The sequence below is a fragment of the Polyodon spathula genome, chromosome 2 (genome assembly GCF_017654505.1).
Source record: "Polyodon spathula isolate WHYD16114869_AA chromosome 2, ASM1765450v1, whole genome shotgun sequence".
Taxonomy (NCBI): Eukaryota; Metazoa; Chordata; class Actinopteri; order Acipenseriformes; family Polyodontidae; genus Polyodon; species Polyodon spathula.
This window is the reverse complement of record NC_054535.1, coordinates 98,783,368-98,801,244: the sequence shown is the minus strand read 5'-3', so window position 1 is coordinate 98,801,244 and position 17,877 is coordinate 98,783,368. Positions and strand designations below refer to the sequence as shown.

At 37.8% G+C, this 17,877-nt stretch overlaps 2 protein-coding genes across 2 annotated transcripts in view; both read left to right on the top strand.

Moving 5' to 3' along the window:
• Positions 1 to 5,226, top strand: part of LOC121304929 (rapamycin-insensitive companion of mTOR-like) — a 79,231-nt gene extending 74,005 nt beyond the window's left edge. Inside the window, exons 36-38 of the mRNA XM_041236371.1 lie at positions 819 to 942; positions 1,595 to 1,733; positions 2,002 to 5,226. Coding sequence (XP_041092305.1) covers positions 819 to 942; positions 1,595 to 1,733; positions 2,002 to 2,070 — 332 coding nt within the window. The 3' untranslated portion in view covers positions 2,071 to 5,226. The remainder of the gene's footprint in view (positions 1 to 818; positions 943 to 1,594; positions 1,734 to 2,001) is intronic.
• Positions 5,227 to 11,596: 6,370 nt separating this feature from the next.
• Positions 11,597 to 17,877, top strand: part of LOC121327294 (leukemia inhibitory factor receptor-like) — a 56,812-nt gene continuing 50,531 nt past the window's right edge. Inside the window, exon 1 of the mRNA XM_041271238.1 lies at positions 11,597 to 11,841. The gene's annotated coding sequence lies outside the window, so the exon portion shown is untranslated. The remainder of the gene's footprint in view (positions 11,842 to 17,877) is intronic.

Here is a 17,877-nt window from a genome sequence, read left to right as displayed (position 1 = left end):
TGGATCCAGAGTAGGTCGACAGGCTTGTGTTCCTTGCAAACAACATTTAAAACACATACGTTTGAATGGACACTGGATTGGATATACATAGTTTTTGTTTCTTTTTGGACTTAAAATTCTGTGAGCTAGTTGGATATTTCCTAAGGACAACACACAGTAAGTAACTTACTGTGCATTAACTTGCATATTTTTTCATTTGGAAGTTTATATTTTGTGTACCTGGGTGACCATATGTACACACTTCCTTTATAACGCATTTTTATTTTAGTTTGACTTTTGACCGTCATCCAGTTGCCATCACCCGTCGCGGGGAGATGCAGATGTTTTTCTAAACATGAAGGGTTGTGAAGATACTAAAACATTGTAAGAGTATAATATAGAGGTGTCTTATTTTGTATTGTAGGTAAAACAAAAATAACTCTAAATATTGATTTTTTATCGATCGATTTGATATTGTGGGCTCAATTATCGATTTCAGTTTTCAGGTTAAACTGACGCCCCTAATATATATATCTTTTTTTTTTTTTTTTTTTTTTTTTTTTTTTTTAAGTTTTTAAAATGAATTGTTGAAAAATAAATTTGTTTTACAATTTCTACAGTGTCTGTTATGTCGCCCTGTACTGTATCAAATAATATGCACCAACACTGTACAAATAAGGTGTTAATTTTAGCTGTGGTTTCTGATGATATTGATAAATCACTTGAGGTAGCGCTCTTGTTCGTTTCACCAGGTATCCTCGATTTTAGAATTATTGACTTATATGGGTGTAAATTATCATTTTATTTATGTATTTTTGTATTTGTTTGTTTTAATAAAGGAGGAAAGTCCGTCCCTGAGGACGCCCCTGCAAGCCGTGTGCTGCTGCGCAAAGAAGTCTTACGTTTGGTTGTTAATCTGAGCAGCTCGGTGGGAACCAAGGGACATGAAACTGGTCTCCTCACGTAAGATGGGTTTTAATCAAATTTGTAAAAATGAGTGATTGCCATCATCTGATGACAAGATCAATGTCTTTAGAAGCAGTTAAATGCTCAAATAAATTAACTCTCCTTACTTGTCCAGTTACTGTCTATGCACACCCAGAGTATGTTGCATACAACTCTAACATGCATTCCACGTATCCTTCGACTTAAGCTTAAAAAAAAAAAAAATCTGAATAATAACGATAATTATGGCAAGCAACAGATTTGTGTTATTCCTTGTAGTAGTTGAAATTACATACTCTTTCAGTACTTGTCTGCTTTTTAAGGAAGGTATTTATTGTCTGTATAAAAAAACAATCCTAAACTGTAGTGGTGTTGGAATAGTTCATTAGATAGATAATATCTAGCAGCATTCCTTCCCTGCTCACAGGATGTTACTGGTTCAAGTAATCTTGGTTTGTGTCCGCTATTCTTGTCGTGAGGTTTCAGTTTTTATAAACCTAAGACTTCCATGTCCCAGGTCTGTTTTTAAACTACTTTTCTTAGGCCTGGATTATTGTTTGATTTAGTATGTGAAACAGGACAGTTATTGCAGGTTAGAAATCTTTATTTTTTTTATGAAAAATCAGGTAATGTTATGTGCCTTGACCACCACCTTTTTTTTTTTTTGCAGAATTAAGGAAAAGTTTCCTTATGCATTTGATGACATTTGCCTGTATTCTGAAGTTTCACACCTGCTTGCACACTGCATGTTTCGTCTGCTATCTCGACGGTTTATTCAAGAGCTCTTTCAGGATGTCCAGTTCACTCCGGTAACTTTTTTTTTTTTTTTTTTTTTTTTTTTTTTTTTTAAAACTAAAAACTGTTCACCAAGAATTATTATTTTTATATTTTGAGTACTATAGAACTACGTTGGTTACACTTTTGTACAATACATTTGATAGTTTTCATCTGCTATGGTAGTTTTCTATAAAGCCTATTCTAATAAATGTTACATTTTAAATACATTTTTGAATTTGATAGGACTTTGAGAGAACTATTACTCTGGAGCTGACACAAATATTGTTTTCTTTGTGGCAGATGTATGAGGAGGCTGAGTCCATCTTAACCACACCACCAAAGCAAGTAGCAGTAGATGCCCCAATCTGAGTTCTGATCCATCCTTCTGTCTTCTCACGCATTTTACTCACAAAACCTGTGTCAACTAGCGAATAGCCACACCTGCAGACAAAGGACTGTCTCATTCCTGTCTGATACCCTTTGGCAGAGAACTGGTCAACTAAAGACAATGTCTTGAACAAAATAGGGATTTAACTCCTGTTAACCCATAGAGTGGCTTTTTGTTTGTCACCACAGTTACCAAATGCTGAAGCAGATTATCACGTATGAACTGAGCACTGAACATATACAATTAATCCTTACCTAAATATGTTAATTAATAGGGATTTTGAAAAAAAAAAAAAAAAATTCAGTATAAAATGGCTAAAACATATTTTAATGATATTTCTTTTTGTGATCTGTAACACTACTGTGTGTTTTTTAGCTATCTCGTAAGGAAAAGGCAGAAATATCCAAGGCCTGGGTAATTATTTACAAACTATATAACAGTTGTAAAATTAATATTGACTATTTTGAGTAAAACATTTCCAGGTTTTCCAAAGTTTTTGATCAAGGAAGAATAAGCCAGAGCATATGTGTTTTCACTACATTTTTTTTCTTACCACTTTTTTTTTGGTTTTTCAAAGCTGCAATACAATTTAATGAATTGTTGTAAATGGTGTAATTGTAATTTAAGTATTTTATAAAGTGCAACACAGTTGATTATGGCATACATGAGTCCAGACAGGTGACCAGAAACATCAAGGACTGCTTATGTTTCTCAAAATGAATCTAGATTCAGTGCATTTATTACTGTTGTCTGGAAACTAAAGGGACTGCAGTAGAAAGCAAAATGTACCAAATTTTGAAGCAACAGTATTTTGTACACAGCAGTGTACTTTAGTTCCTGACCTGATTTGCAGTATATGCAATGCATAACTTTGCTTTGTAACTGAACAGATTTGTCTTTGCCACTGCAGACGAATTGTATTTAAAGAGAATTGTATTCAACAAGTGCCATATTGCAACACATAGTGTTCTGTGGGTACAGGAAGATTCAAAACATAATCTTGTCAAGAAATCTCCATTCAACACCAAAAAACAAACATCCCGTTTTAGGAGCAAGCAGTCCCTGCAATGTCAGTAATTGTATACATATATGTGTACTGTAATCATGTCTAGTACCTTCACAGTTGCAAATGTTATCAAACGCATAACAAAAACATTTCATGTTGTCAGGACAACACCCCCCCCCCCCCAAACATAACCATCAAATGTTTGAGGTAAGGACAAATGCTTAAACCTGTAAACCATTTCAATATCTTAGCATGTTACCAGCTGCAATATTGCCTTGTTTATTTATTTATTTATAGAACAGGCAAATACATTCATTATTCTGTTGCAATGTCAGGGGCTTAATATATTTTTAAACATTTGTCATAAAAAGTCATGTTTAAAAACTGCTATGCAACATAACCCCTTACTGCAATGGTAGAGAAAATATATTGCTTTATAAATGGTTATTTTTACAGGAATCCTTTTTGGCTGGACCACGTACTTAATATTATTCTGCAGTACCAAGGGAGCTTTAAATCTTTTGCATTTGTGTCAATAACTGGTTTATTATTTTAGAGAACAGAATTCATAATCTAATTTATTTGATGAATTGCAGATTCATTTACAGGTACTTTCTGCAATTTAGTGTCTAAAATCTATTTTTGTCATCATGCACTGCCTACAGAGACCTCTGTCAATCATAGCATGCTGGGCTACTTCTTGTTACCACCAGAAACATTCACAAAATGATTAGTTCTTAAATGGTAATTGTACAGATTCTTATATCTTTTTGTCATCTTTTTTTTAATTTGGGGAAAAAAAACTTTTTTTCTAAGCAGTATACAGTATAGCTGTGTTCATTTTAGTATGGTTGCAGTTGTAAAATGTATGAGGAATTAAATATGAACAAATCTATTTTTGACTGCAGAAAGTTTGATAGAGCAATGTGAAAACCATTTTTTTCCCCCAAAATGTTGTTTATAATGTGAAATGTTGGTTGAGAGATGGCTAGCCAGTTAACTGGTTTTGAGTTGATACTTCACTAATGCTTCCATATCTTCCTGTGTACTATGTCCTGATGGTCTAAGCTTAATGTTTGCTTCTAGTGAAGGGTAACCTTTTAATTTAACTTATTCCTCTCAAGGCTTTCAGAAAAGCAATCCAAGGTACAATGAAGTTTAAATGGGAATGAGTGAGAATTCCATAAGCAACGATGGTAAAACCTGTTTTTTTTTTTTTTTTTTGTTTTGTTTTTTTGTTTTTTTTTAATCGTTGCGTGGGTGAACGCATTCAATGTCAGGGACCTTTTTTGTGGAATATTCAGAGGTCCAGGTATTAAGGGTAAAACTGAAATAGTGGCAGATTCATTCAGTCACTCACACAATTTAATTTCACTGCAACAGTACTGTCCCTTCACTCAAATTATGTCTATTTTATTCAAGTTGTTTTGCAAGTTTTTTGTCAAATGTATTCTTTTCATTTACATCTTCTCAAAACTTTTGTATTCCAGAATATCACTGCATGCGCAAATTGCATGACTCGGCTAATTTACTTTTTAAATTACACTATTTAACTTAAATAGCATAAACAAGTTATGCCAAAAAAGATTAGATAATTTGATATTGTAAATAAAATAATAAAAGATTTTCATGACAATTGTATTGAAATAAAAATGTTTTGAATTTATTTTTATTTTTATTTTCTTTCCCCCCCACTGTCCGTATGTAGAATTATGGGATAATTTAAATGTTGAAAACTTGGCTAGATTAAGGCTTGATAGCCAAAATAGCCATTTTTTTTTTTTTTTTTTTTTTTTTTTTTTTTTTTTAAAGACATAAGCTGCTACATATTTGGATGTTCTAGTGTTTGTAGGTCACTGAAAGGACGTTGAAACCTGATTTATATTGTATACCTGTATCATATAAAAGAAGAAAGAAAAAAATATTTATATTTTTTCCTTAAATAATTATTTCATGAAGCTGTGTATAATTTAAAGAGGCTTTTCCAAGTATGGTTATGCCCAAATTGTTGTTCCTTTGTATAGTGTGTACAGTAAATGTCTTTGGGCATTACAAGCCTCATGAAGCTTACAATCTTATCGAAGGGATACATTGTAAATAAAATATACATAAACAGTTTTTTGGTTACGTTCCTTTTTATTTATTCTTTAAGGTGGTGCAGTCATTGATGTATACAGGTTAATTCTTTCAAATGTTGATTGGAATTTGGCCACATTTAGGAAGTGGTAAATTTGGAGTCATCCCAGATCAAGTCCATCCCAAACCATCACCACCCCCCACCCCCCGTTTCCCCCAATTGGACTATGCAAAACATTTTAACAGGCCATTGTGTACACAACTAAAAACACGAGGGCTACGGAAATAATTGCATACTCAGGAGTATGCACTGTATTTAAGTTAATATTGGGGATCACAGGTAAAGCTGAACACAGCAAGGATAAACAGGGTCATTTAGAATTTGCTCCAAACTTACTATAAAGCTGCTTCTCAGTAATAGTACAGTAAGTGTCAATGCAAGTGTGTCACAGATGTGCAGTATTCTTGGTCTGGGTTTACTGCACCATAACATTTTTCAGCCTATAACGTAAGCTCCTCTTTTAGCCTGTATTAGACACATAGTTCAATGTGGTAATATCCATCCTGATGGGAGAAAGATTGGTGGGTGTAGATGCATTTTGAGGATCCGACTTCTGTTCAAGCTTCAGTTCTAGAAAGTAACTCAGGTTCGCAAATTCAACAGACCCTTTAAGATCCTTGAAATCTACGTTTTCTGTTTCACCAGGAGCATTGTCTTTATTTAAGCAGTAAGTCCATACAGTATGTGGAACGGTGAACTTCTCATTTTCAGACTCAAATTCAGAGCTAGGTGTAGGTAATAGTTCTTCGTTTTCTTTCTTGGATTAAATTTCAATTTTGCAGTATTTACAGTCCTCTGGCTCTGTAGACTGAACCGTTGCTGGTCTGTGGGGACACATTCGCAAACCAATCGCATCAAAACCAAACCCAAATAATGTCCCTAGTTTTTAAAATGTGTACATAACACTCTTTGAAATTAATATTTACAATTTCAATACGTACAAAAACCTGCCCTAAGTCATCAAATTGGTTAACTATGGTGGGTCTTATGTAAAATTACATTTTTCAGCCTGTCTGCTACTTTACACAAGAAAGGTTAACCTAGGATATAGTATAGCCGTACATGATTTAAAACCTGATGAGTCCATTATAATTAAGCCTGCAGATAAGGGAGGTGGGATAGTTGTACAAAATAGGGTTGACTGTACACATGGGATTTATAGACAATTAATCAAACAGTGCTTTTTATAAAGAACTTGAAGTCAACCCTACAAAACTGTTTAAGGAAGATATAACATTAGTACTTCAAGAGTTCTTGGAAACGTGTAATTACAAAGAAGGAACATGATTATTTAATCGTTAAATTTCCCAAAATTCCTGATTTTTTTACTTTAGCTAAAATCTATTAAAAAATGACTAATCCACCAGGTGTCCCAATAGTTGCGGGTATAGACCCGCTGACTTCTACACGTTCGAGTTTTGTTGATTTCTTTGTTAGACCTATTGTCCGTGGGCTTCCTTCATATGTTCAAGATGCTGGGGATATGATTGATATAGTTGATTCTTTAAGGGTTCCTTTTGATGAGATTATTTTAGCTACTTTTGACGTGGAGTCTCGCTACATGAATATTCCACATGAAGGTGGCTTGCAAGCTCTTGAGCATTTCCTTAAAGGAGAGATTTTGATATTTTACCTTCTAATTCATGTATCCTAGCACTGGCAGGTATTATCAAAAAATTATTTTGCTTTTCAATCTGATTTTTTTCTCCAAATTAAAGGCACAGCCATGGGTGCCCCTCTAGCTCCAAATTATGCTCATTTATTGTTGGATATCTGGAGGAATTATTTATTCTGAATCCAGAAATCAGTCAGTTTATTCAACATATTGTAGTGTGGAAGAGATATATTGATGATATTTTCGTATTACTAAAAACTAAAATAAATATTGAATTTGTTCCCTGCTCATTACATTGTCTTGACTTTCACCTACCAACAAATTTATTCGTCGGATTGTGATAAGGCTATAAAGCAGCTGTAGAAGCAGGAACTCTTGTTGGTTTACAAAATGTAAAGCATCTGTTCAGACAGAAACTGTAAGTGTGCTTTTAAAGCAGTTTTTCAATTTTTCTTTATATATGAGTAATCTATTGAAATGTGATTCTCAATATGATTAAAAATAGAAAATGCTATCGTCTCTTCTGTAATGTTTAAAATGGCAGATGTGCAGCAAGCAATTTTTTTAAATGTGGGAGGAGAGTACAACTCACGTGACTGATGACCGATCTCAGTGTGTATGAGCAAGTAATCTCAGTGTACAGTGTATGCATTTCAGTATATAGTGAATGTATCTCAGTATAGATTGTATGTAGTCATGTATGTGAATATCAGTGGGCGGATGATGTCCCAAATGCCACCTCATAAAAATGCCTTGTTTTTAAACTGTAAATTGGTAGCTATTGCTCTTATACAGGAAACTCACCTAAGATGTAGTGATGTACATCGATTTCAAAATAAACATTTTAAAATGATTTCCCATTCGTGTGCCTCTACTAAGACAAAAGGGGCCATTATTTTAGCTGAAAGGAAACTAAATATTACCATGGAAAGACATGGGGGCGACTACGAGGGTAGATTCTGTCTTGTCACTCTCGTTTTAAATATTAAAATCTCCTGCCTCTGTGTGTGCTCCTAATGTCTTTGACCCAGAATTCCGTGAACAAATTAGGCTTGAGCTGTCTGTCGCACAGCATAGCTCACTCTTGAAAGGGGGGTAGTCTTTAATGCACCTTCTGATCCCGTATTTTCATAGTACCGCAGCCTCTTATCTTCTGCACCCAGATCTCTCCAGAAATTCACAAAAATTGCAAATTAAATCTGGGAGTCAAACATTTTACTTTTTTTCTCAGGCACAAAACTTACTCCTGCATTAACTGTGTGTTTATTTCTCCAAACATATTCAAATTTATTCATTCTAACTGATATTCTAGCAACACTGCACCAATTATATGTTCTTTTAATTTTACACCTAGTGCAACCTGGGCCACAAGGTGGCACTTCAAAACCTTTTTATTACAGAATGTTTTAAAAAATCATCATTCATCCACAGGGCTAAAAGATTTCTTAGAACTTAATTCCAAACCTGGTATAAATCCACGTTCCTTATGAGAAGTCACCAAGTGTTTCATTAGAGGGAGCTGCACTTCCTTTGCCTCACAATATGAATAGACAATGTAACAAACAGCTCTAGAGACTAATGTACTGCGGTTGGAGATGGAGATGGAGATGGAGCTCTCCCCTTTGTTTGCCATCTCATTGGAGCCTCTTGCTCAGGCCATCAGACAAAGTACTGTCATAACTCCTGTGGCGAGGGGAGGGCTCTGCTTATTATCTCAAGTGGATGACTACACCAGCTGACTAAAACTGGAGGGTTAGCACCTCTGGAACCAAGTTCTGCAATATAGTTCTTGAACCCCAATGTTCCCCACGCAAGCCCCTCAAGTAAATGAAAGCCCAGAAACTCAGTCAGGTGGTGCTCAAAAGAGCAATTAATTTATTTACAACAGAATTACTTTTTATATTGTATTTTTAAATTATTGGCTGTACTTTAATCAACATGGGCAACCCCTAATACAAGACAATAAATAACAGTACTGCAGTGTGCAAAGAAACGAACCACACCAGTGTTGCTTAGGCAATGTCCCTTTCCAGAGTTACAGGCAGTGCCACATTGCTGCTGTTCGAGTCGGGTTGATTAACTGCTATAAAGGGCAATATCACCCAATCCTGCTCCAAACTACTATTAGTTAATACTAATTTCCCCACACAAAAAGGAGGAGAGAAAGAGCAGGGAAAATCCAAATTATAATTGGTTCCACTGCCCAGAAAGCCTTGATCACCAGCCAATCCCACCTGTGAAATTAACACAAAAGTAATAAAAGAAATCCATAAAACAAAAGAAAATAATACACACAGTGCTCAAACCTATATTACAGTGAAGTGCAAAACAAAAACACCACAAACACCAATTAATATAGAAATGGATTGGTTTAGAGCAGGTGTGCCCAGTCCTGGTCCTGGAGGGCTGGTGTCCTCCTGGCTTTTGTTCCACCTGTCCCCTAAATTACTTAATTGGACAAATCAAGCACTTATTAGAAGCATAATTGGCCCAATTAAGCAATTTAGTGTAAGGTTGGAACAAAAACCAGGAGAGACTCCAGGACCAGGATTGGGCATCCCTCGTTTAGATCAATGCCCCCATGGAGCACTGACCCCATAAAAATAGTGCCCCGCTCTCTCGCAGCTCCCCCACAACAAACACTAAAACACACACGGGAATATTACAACAATATAAAGCATAAATAACCAGTGTGCACGCTTAACAATACCATAGGAATTTAGTCAATTCAACACGTTGTCTGCAACCAACAACATTAACCACACTCAGAGACCAGTGGCTGACGGCAACCTTGTACCCCGGGAATATCCGGACGAGTCACCTCCTTTCCTCGTTCCGAATTCACCGTGGCGCTATACCCTGCACAGGCTGCATTTTATTAACCGCCCGCCCCACCCCCGTAACCATAGTAACATAGGCTACATTCCCAGCGGCGTTACCGGGATCCAAACACAAACATATATCACTCCCTGCAGAAATTTCCGCGGAATCAGTTAAACATCTACCTACCGAAGACTTTCAGTGAAAAGATGGAAACTATCTGAGAGAAAAAATGATTCCCTTCAATACAAAGTATCAGAATATATAAGTGCAAGACAAGGGGGTAAAGAGTATGAAAAAACAATGTATGAAGATGGCCAATTATTTTCCCTTTCAATTCAAAGACGACCACCAACTAACCAACACTGGGATATGCCTGCCTCAGGTCAGATAGTCACTGAGCGTTTGATATGATTTTGAAGGCGATTGGTTACATCTGAGCTCATTTAGGATTGCTATTACAAGCGGGGTGGACACTTATCCAACCAAGCTATTTCAGTTTTTATGTTTAATTAATTTTCTACAAATTTTCTACAAATTTCTAGAATATTGTTTTCACTTGGAAGTTGTAGGGTAAGAAGTGTAGATAAATGAAATATATATATATATATATATATATATATATATATATATATATATATATATATATATATATATATATATATTCCAGGCCATAAAGGTAACAAAAGGTGAACGTTTTGAAAGGGGGTGTAGACTTTCTATAGGCACTGTATGTACTTACGTATATTCCTACCTAAACGACTTGCCTTAAAAATTGCATTTGTGCTGACTTTTAAAAATCAATTAACAGCCAGATTGACTTAATGTGCCTTTCTTTTTACTCCAGCAAACGATGTGTTGCACACTTAAAATATTTGAACTCAAAGTTTATGTTGAAAGAGTCGTATTTCTAACACTAAAACAGTAAGGAGAAACAGACAATGAATGCTGCAACGTGCGCGTGTATTTTACTGTCACTTTCATATGTGATCGTCTTTTTCAAGTAATACAAAATCGAGATTTATTTATTTATTTATTCATAATACAGTGCATGAGATGCGTGCTTCTGTTAAACCTAAGATAAACAACATCTGGAACGAAATGACAACTCTTTCTCTACTGACTTGCATTTTTTGTGACTCATTGCGCTAGTGGGAGAAAAGGTGCGCAGTGAACAATAAGCAATGACAGGAATTGTAGCCCATTTTAGAAACATATGTATGTAGGATTAATGGTTAGAAGACAAATATAAAACTTCGCTTTTTAAATAAATGTTTCTCCAGAGCCTGACGCATGCACAAAACAGCTGGTTTTCATAGGGTTCCTGTCATTAGTAAAAACCCAGCATAACAGTTATCTTTTGAAACTTGTGGTCAGCGTAGCTCATGGTGATATTCGATCCGGTTTCGATTGTTTTTCCCTGGGAGGAACATCACTGTCTGTTACTCCCTGTCAATTATACATTTTCTTTTAACTGATTGAATCCTAAATGGACTGATTGTGTAAATATGTGCTCACCTAATTTTTGTTTGTGTATCGTTTCGATTTTCTAACAAAGTGCTAAAAAAGAAAAAAAAAAGGTGTTCGTTAAATGTTTACCTCAAAACTGATATACCGACACTTTAGAGTATGTTGGCCACCATCCTGTATTTTAATATTAATTAGGTTATTTGCATTTGTAAGGATACTTTTATCTGTCTAAAAGAAAACTACACATAAATTAATTACATCTCCATCTCCCGCATCCAAACACTGCTACATGATGTGGTATCCCTATTCTACATAAATGAGTATGGGAAATAATTCAAAGGAAATGCATTCTGGTTTGTGCCACGTCGTGCTCTGACCTGTCACGGCCAATAGTCTGGAAAAGCCGGCTGCTTCCCCGAATTCTTTAATCCGTCATACAGCCCATTGGAAAACGCAATTTCCTTTGGTGTCGACACTGTCGGACGTCTGATTTTTTTTTCTTTCTTTCTTTCTTTCAAGGATGGTTTTGTTCTGCCTTCAGATACCGTAACACTTGTGTTTTTGGTACATTGATGCTGTTACAGAGTACAAGGAAAGAAAAAGGAAACCCCGACAAAACGGAGGGAATAGAGTTCAAACAAAAAATAAACTAAACGATATCTTTGATATATTGCTGTTCCAACGCAGGTGACGGGAAAGTAAACGTGAGTAATCAACTGTTAGCGTTTGTTGTTTTGTTTTGAATTTTCGTCTAATTCCAGATTTTATTTTGAATAAAAGTAAACAAACAAATGCTATAGTTTAGTAATGCAGCGATATATATATATATATATATATATATATATATATATATATATATATTATATAATTTAAGAAAGTCTGCTGTGTAGTCATGATTATCAATAACTGATGGCATTTACTATACATAATTGAAATGTTAGTTTTATGTAGCACAGAAAGTTGTATTTTAATAGGGTGAGTTGGGGATATTTCACATGGAAATCCATGCAAACCCGATTTCATGTGGTCTGTGGTAGTGACTATTATAATTTTATAAGCATTTTGTCACTTGTGTCGGAATGTTCTGCTAAAAATGTACTTCAAAATTACAAAGTAACGGTAAGCAAAATGTAGTATAGTAGTGTGTTTTTTTATTGTTATTTGTGTTACTAAAAATACAATCATTGTAATAACCCGAGATCCAAGATGCAAGAGTATAACTTTAATCACAGTGTCTTTATTAGAACAATCTCTGTTGAAACCTACACATTAGTGTTTTCTAAGGACATCTTCGACCCCACGGTATCCTAGGTAGAGGGTAAGTATGTAGGGCGCTACTGACCCCTAGTGGCATAACTTGAACTGCATTATATCCATACACATTCACATTACTACATTCTCCTCCCCTTAAGATTTCAGCTTCTCAAAAATTTGGAAATAGTTTAAACACAGTTATAAACAAAATGTAACACTAATACACTAGATGTCTCTGAACTATTGCTGTAACAACAACTACACACAATAGTCCATCCTTAACTGTACATAAACATTGAATTTCAAACTTTTTTTTTAATTTTTTTATTTACAAGTCAAAGTCCTTCAGGTAACCAGGCTTTTTGACAGTTCTTTGGGAACGATGCACAGCTTGTGCCATGCTTTGATTGTCCCTGCCCACCTTTGGGGAACTCCCAGTTTGTTCCTCTGGTTTCAAAGCAAGCTGCTCTGAGACAGTGTCTGCATTGTTTGGAACAAGTTCATCTAGCATGGTTACTCTAGCTGGTGGTTGTAGAACCTCTGCAGGTGTGTCCTGCACAATATCCTCTGACCCAGTGGTGTTGTCCTGTTGTCTAGACAGGATCTGATCTATGTGTCTGCGTACTATCCTGCCATCTCCCAGCATTACCTTGAAAGATACAGGACCAGTCACTGTTGCAATGACTCCTGGTATCCACTTGGGACCGTAACTGAAGTTTCTTGTCATCACAGAGTCTCCATCTCCAAAACTCCTCCCCTTTGTGTGCTTGTCGTGGTGTTCCTTTTGTTTATTCTGCTTAAGTTCCACTTTTCTCTTTAAATCGGGATGCACTAAATCAAGCGTAGACCAAAGTTTTCTCCCTAGTAACATCTCTGCTGGGGAGAGTCCTGTGGTAGTTTGAGGTGTTAACCTATAGCTGAATAGTACCCTTGACACTTTAGTTGACATACTTCCTTCTCCCGCTTTCTTCATCATCGTCTTGAATATTTGAACGGCTCGTTCTGCGAGACCGTTGGAAGACGCATGAAACGGGGCTGATGTAACATGGACAATGCCATTTTTGTTCATGAATTCCTTGAACTCTGAGCTGACAAAACAGGTGCCGTTATCAGAAACTACCATTTCTGGTAATCCCTGATTGCTAAAACTTTTTCGCAAACAGTCAATTGTAACAGCTGATGTTGCTGAAGTTACCAGGTAAACATCCATCCATTTGGAATGAGCATCTATGAGTATCAAAAACATCTGCCCCATAAATGGTCCTGCATAATCTATGTGTAATCGCTTCCAGGGTCTGTCTGGCCACTCCCAGGGATGTAGCGGGGCTGTGGCTGGTGCTTTCCGGTGTTCCTGACACTTGCTACATGCCTTTACCCGTGTCTCTATCTCCTCATCTAGTTTGGGCCACCAGAAATAACTTCTGGCCAGAGCCTTCATGCGCGAAACCCCTGGATGGCACTGATGCAGCTGTTCCAACACAGCCTGTCGTCCTCGCTGTGGGATGATGACACGTGCCCCCCACAAGACACAACCATCTTGCACACTCAATTCTGTCTTCCTAGCAGAATAAGGTGTAAAATCTGTTCCTTCCCCCTGCTGTGGCCACCCCCTTAAAACGTACTCTCTCACCCTAGACAGTATGGAATCTTTACCTGTCCACACTCTCACCTCCTCTGCGGTCACCATCGCTATGTCTTCCATCATCAGCACCCTGTCTTCCAGACCTGTGGATTGGGAAGTGTCCGGCAGTGGCACACGACTCAAGGCGTCTGCGTTGCCGTGGTCCTTACCCGCCTTGTAGACTATCACGTACTCATACGCCCGCAGTGTCACAGCCCACCTCTGGATCCTCGGTGACACCATCTGTGGAACAGCCTTCATTTCGTTGAAGAGTGAAAGAAGCGGTTTATGATCTGTGCATATGGTGAACTTTCTACCATAGAGATACTTGTGAAACCGTTGCACCCCGAAAATCACAGCCAGTCCCTCTTTATCAAGCTGAGAGTAGTTTCGTTCAGCTGATGTGAGTGTTCTTGACATAAAACCTATGGGTCTCTCCCACCCATCCGGCATGAGGTGTGAAAGTACTGCGCCTATCCCGTAGGGGGAGGCGTCACAGGACAGAATCAGCTCTTTCTCACTGTCGTAATGCACAAGTATATCTGTGGATTGCATGAGCTTTTTAGATTTCTCAAAAGCAGCCTCCTGCTCTTTTTTCCATTGCCATTTTGTGTCTTTTCTCAACAATTTGTGCAGTGGAGCCAACAGTGTTGACAGGTTAGGTAAAAACCTGTTATAATAGTTCAGTAGTCCTAAATAAGCCTTAAGCTCTGTTATGTTGGTAGGTGCAGGTGCATTTTGGATAGCTTGTACCTTGTTCTTAAGTGGGTGTAGTCCTGTGGCATCCACTTTGTGACCCAGAAACTCAGCCTCACTTCCCAGAAAGGTACACTTACTTCTCTTTAGCCATAGGCCTGCCTCCTCCACTCTCTGAAGTACCTCGCTTAGCATCTGCAGGTGCTCCTGATCATTCTTGCCCGTCACCATGATGTCGTCCAGGTAAATGGCTACATGGGGAATTCCCTGCAGCAAACCCTCCATAATTCTCTGAAAGATAGCTGGACTGGATGAAACCCCAAATGGAAGACGGTTTACAGTAAATAACCCTTTGTGTGTGTTTATAGTTACATACTTTTTTGATTCCTCATCCAATATTACCTGTTGATAGGCTTGACTCGTGCAATTTGCTGAATTTTGCCCCTCCTGAGAGCTTTGCAAAAAGATCTTCAATTCTGGGAATGGGATACTGTTCCAGTTTGGACACCCGATTTACAGTAAGTTTGTAATCTCCGCAAATCCTCACAGAGTTATCAGGCTTTAGCACTGGGACTATGGGAGCTGCCCACTCAGAATTTCACTGGTTCAATTATTTTGTCTCTCAAGAGGCGGTCCAGCTCAGCCTCCACCTTCGGTTTCATAGCATAAGGCACAGGTCTTGGCTTAAAGAACCTTGGTGTTGCCTCTTTGTCAACATATATTTTAGCCGGTGGGCCTCGCAATGTCCCCAATTCCTCTTTGAATACATTCTCATGTTTCTTCAACACATCCTGGAGTGTTGTTTTGTCTCTACCTATCTGGTTTACAGTGCCCCAGTTTAATTCCAACTCCTTAATCCAACCGCGGCCCAGTAGGTTTGGTCCTTTGCCAGACACTACTACTACTGGCAGCTGTTTAACAGTCTCTCTGTACTGTACAGTTAAGTTTGCAGTACCCAATGTTTTCACTCTTTCGCCTGTATAGGTTCTGAGATGCAGGGAACATGTCTTTAGCTCAGGTACTTTTGCCCCATTCCTTAGTTTGGAGTACTCTGTTTCATTCATAATTGTAACACTGGACCCCGTGTCAACCTCAAATTGCACATCCGACTTGTTCACTTTTAACTGTAATGTGATAGGCGCTACCTTGGGAATGCTTGTCTCTGTTACGTTATTCATAATGAACACGTCTTCACCGTCACTTGCATCTGTTTCAGGATTTTCGCTAATGTGATGAGCCCCATGTTTTTTTTTTTTCCCTGCTTTTGTTTTCCTCCCCCTCTAGGTTTGGTTTTCTCCACAGGTGAGTTCGCCCTGCACGCTTTCCTGATGTGCCCCTTTTTTCCGCATCTGTGACACATTTCCTTAAGAAAACGACAGTCATTCGCCATGTGCTCACCACCGCATCTATAACATGCCCTCAGTTCCACCAGTTCGTGGTTCCCTCCACGTTTTTAGCTTTTGCACTGTAGCCTGGCTAGCATGTTTCCAGTTAGCACCATTGTTTCCTTTGCTTTGCCATTGTAAATCCTGAACGTCTTTGTTCGCTGTCTCCAATGCCTGAGCAAGTTTTAGTGCTTTTTCAAATGTTAACTCGGTTTCTGCTAACAGCCTGCGCTGAATACGATCATCGTCAATACCACAGACTAGCCTGTCCCGTAACATTTCCTTTAGCCTCTCCATAGTTGCAATGTTGAGCCAGTTCTCTTAGCACTGCCAGATATTCAGTCACACTCTCATTTGCCTGTTTGTTTCTCGAGTTAAATTTAAAGCGTTGAACTATTTCGCTGGGCTTTGGGTTGTAGTGCGTTTTCAACAGTTCAACTAAATCGTCAAACGATTTGTCCCCTGGCTTATCTGGGCTTAACAAATTTCTCATCAGACTATATGTTTGGCTTCCTACCGAACTTAAGAGAATCGTCCTCTTTTTATTGCCGTTGCCAATCTCATTTGCTTCAAAAAAATGCGACAGCACTTCGCAATATTCCTCCCATGTCTGTAGTTGACTATCAAACAGCGCGGTTGTTCCTACCGTGGCAGCCATGTTCCGTTGTCTGTGAGCGCTCTCACTAACGTTAGCAGGTTGGGCCGAAGCTACGCAGCTACACTTGTCTTTTCTCCTTCGTTGTCTTCGTTTTCAACGACCTAAGACAAGTTGTCTGATTTCCTCGTCGCCATATGTAATAACCCGAGATCCAAGATGCAAGAGTATAACTTTAATCACAGTGTCTTTATTAGAACAATCTCTGTTGAAACATACACATTAGTGTTTTCTAAGGACATCCTCAACCCCACGGTATCCTAGGTAGAGGGTAAGTATGTAGGGCGCTACTGACCTCTAGTGGCATAACTTGAGCTGCATTATATCCATACACATTCACATTACTACAATCTTGCATATTTCAACCATTTAAATTCTAAAATTGGTGAGACGTGTTTTCACAACTCAGCATCAATTACTTTAATCGGGAGACGCAAAAACACATCTGTCAGAAAAGTGTAGTATTTTCACCAAAAAGGTTAGTTTGCAAGTTCCAGCAATTATGGCATGATAGTATGAAAATGTATAATTCAGCTACATACTGTTTAAAACTGTTTAAAACTGTCTCCGAGCATGGGCTACCCCTACTGTATCTTGAAATATCATGGGACTGTTTATTTTATGTTGTGCACTAAAAATAAGTTCTTCCAAGAGACCACAATAGAAGCATTGTGTCATTTGGTTTGTATGGATTGAAGTGTCTCAATCCAGCCCCAGCAGGTCTGTGGATTTTGGGTGTTCTCTTGTGGTGTCTGGTATTTTACTGTTATATTTTTCCTTCTCATGTTTATTTTATTCTTGGTTTCTGGGAATTATCTTGCGCCTTCTCCACAGTCCTGCCTGTCTGTCTGGGGTTGCATCAGAAAAAGTGATTTGGTGTTGGTATTTCTCATGAACGCGCACAGCAGGCTACAGATCTATCACTGTCATCTTACATTAGCTCTGAATCTGGTGTCATGTGGTGATTGTCTGGCCACCAGGGATGTTTCCTGATGCAGTTTCTTGTTAATGTGAAATAGTTGTTTCCATCGATGCTTTTAGGTTCAAAATATTAGCATTATCTTGACGTTATGTACGCCGAGAAAAGAAAATAGCTACTGTTAATAAAATGTCTATCCCTGTGAATTTC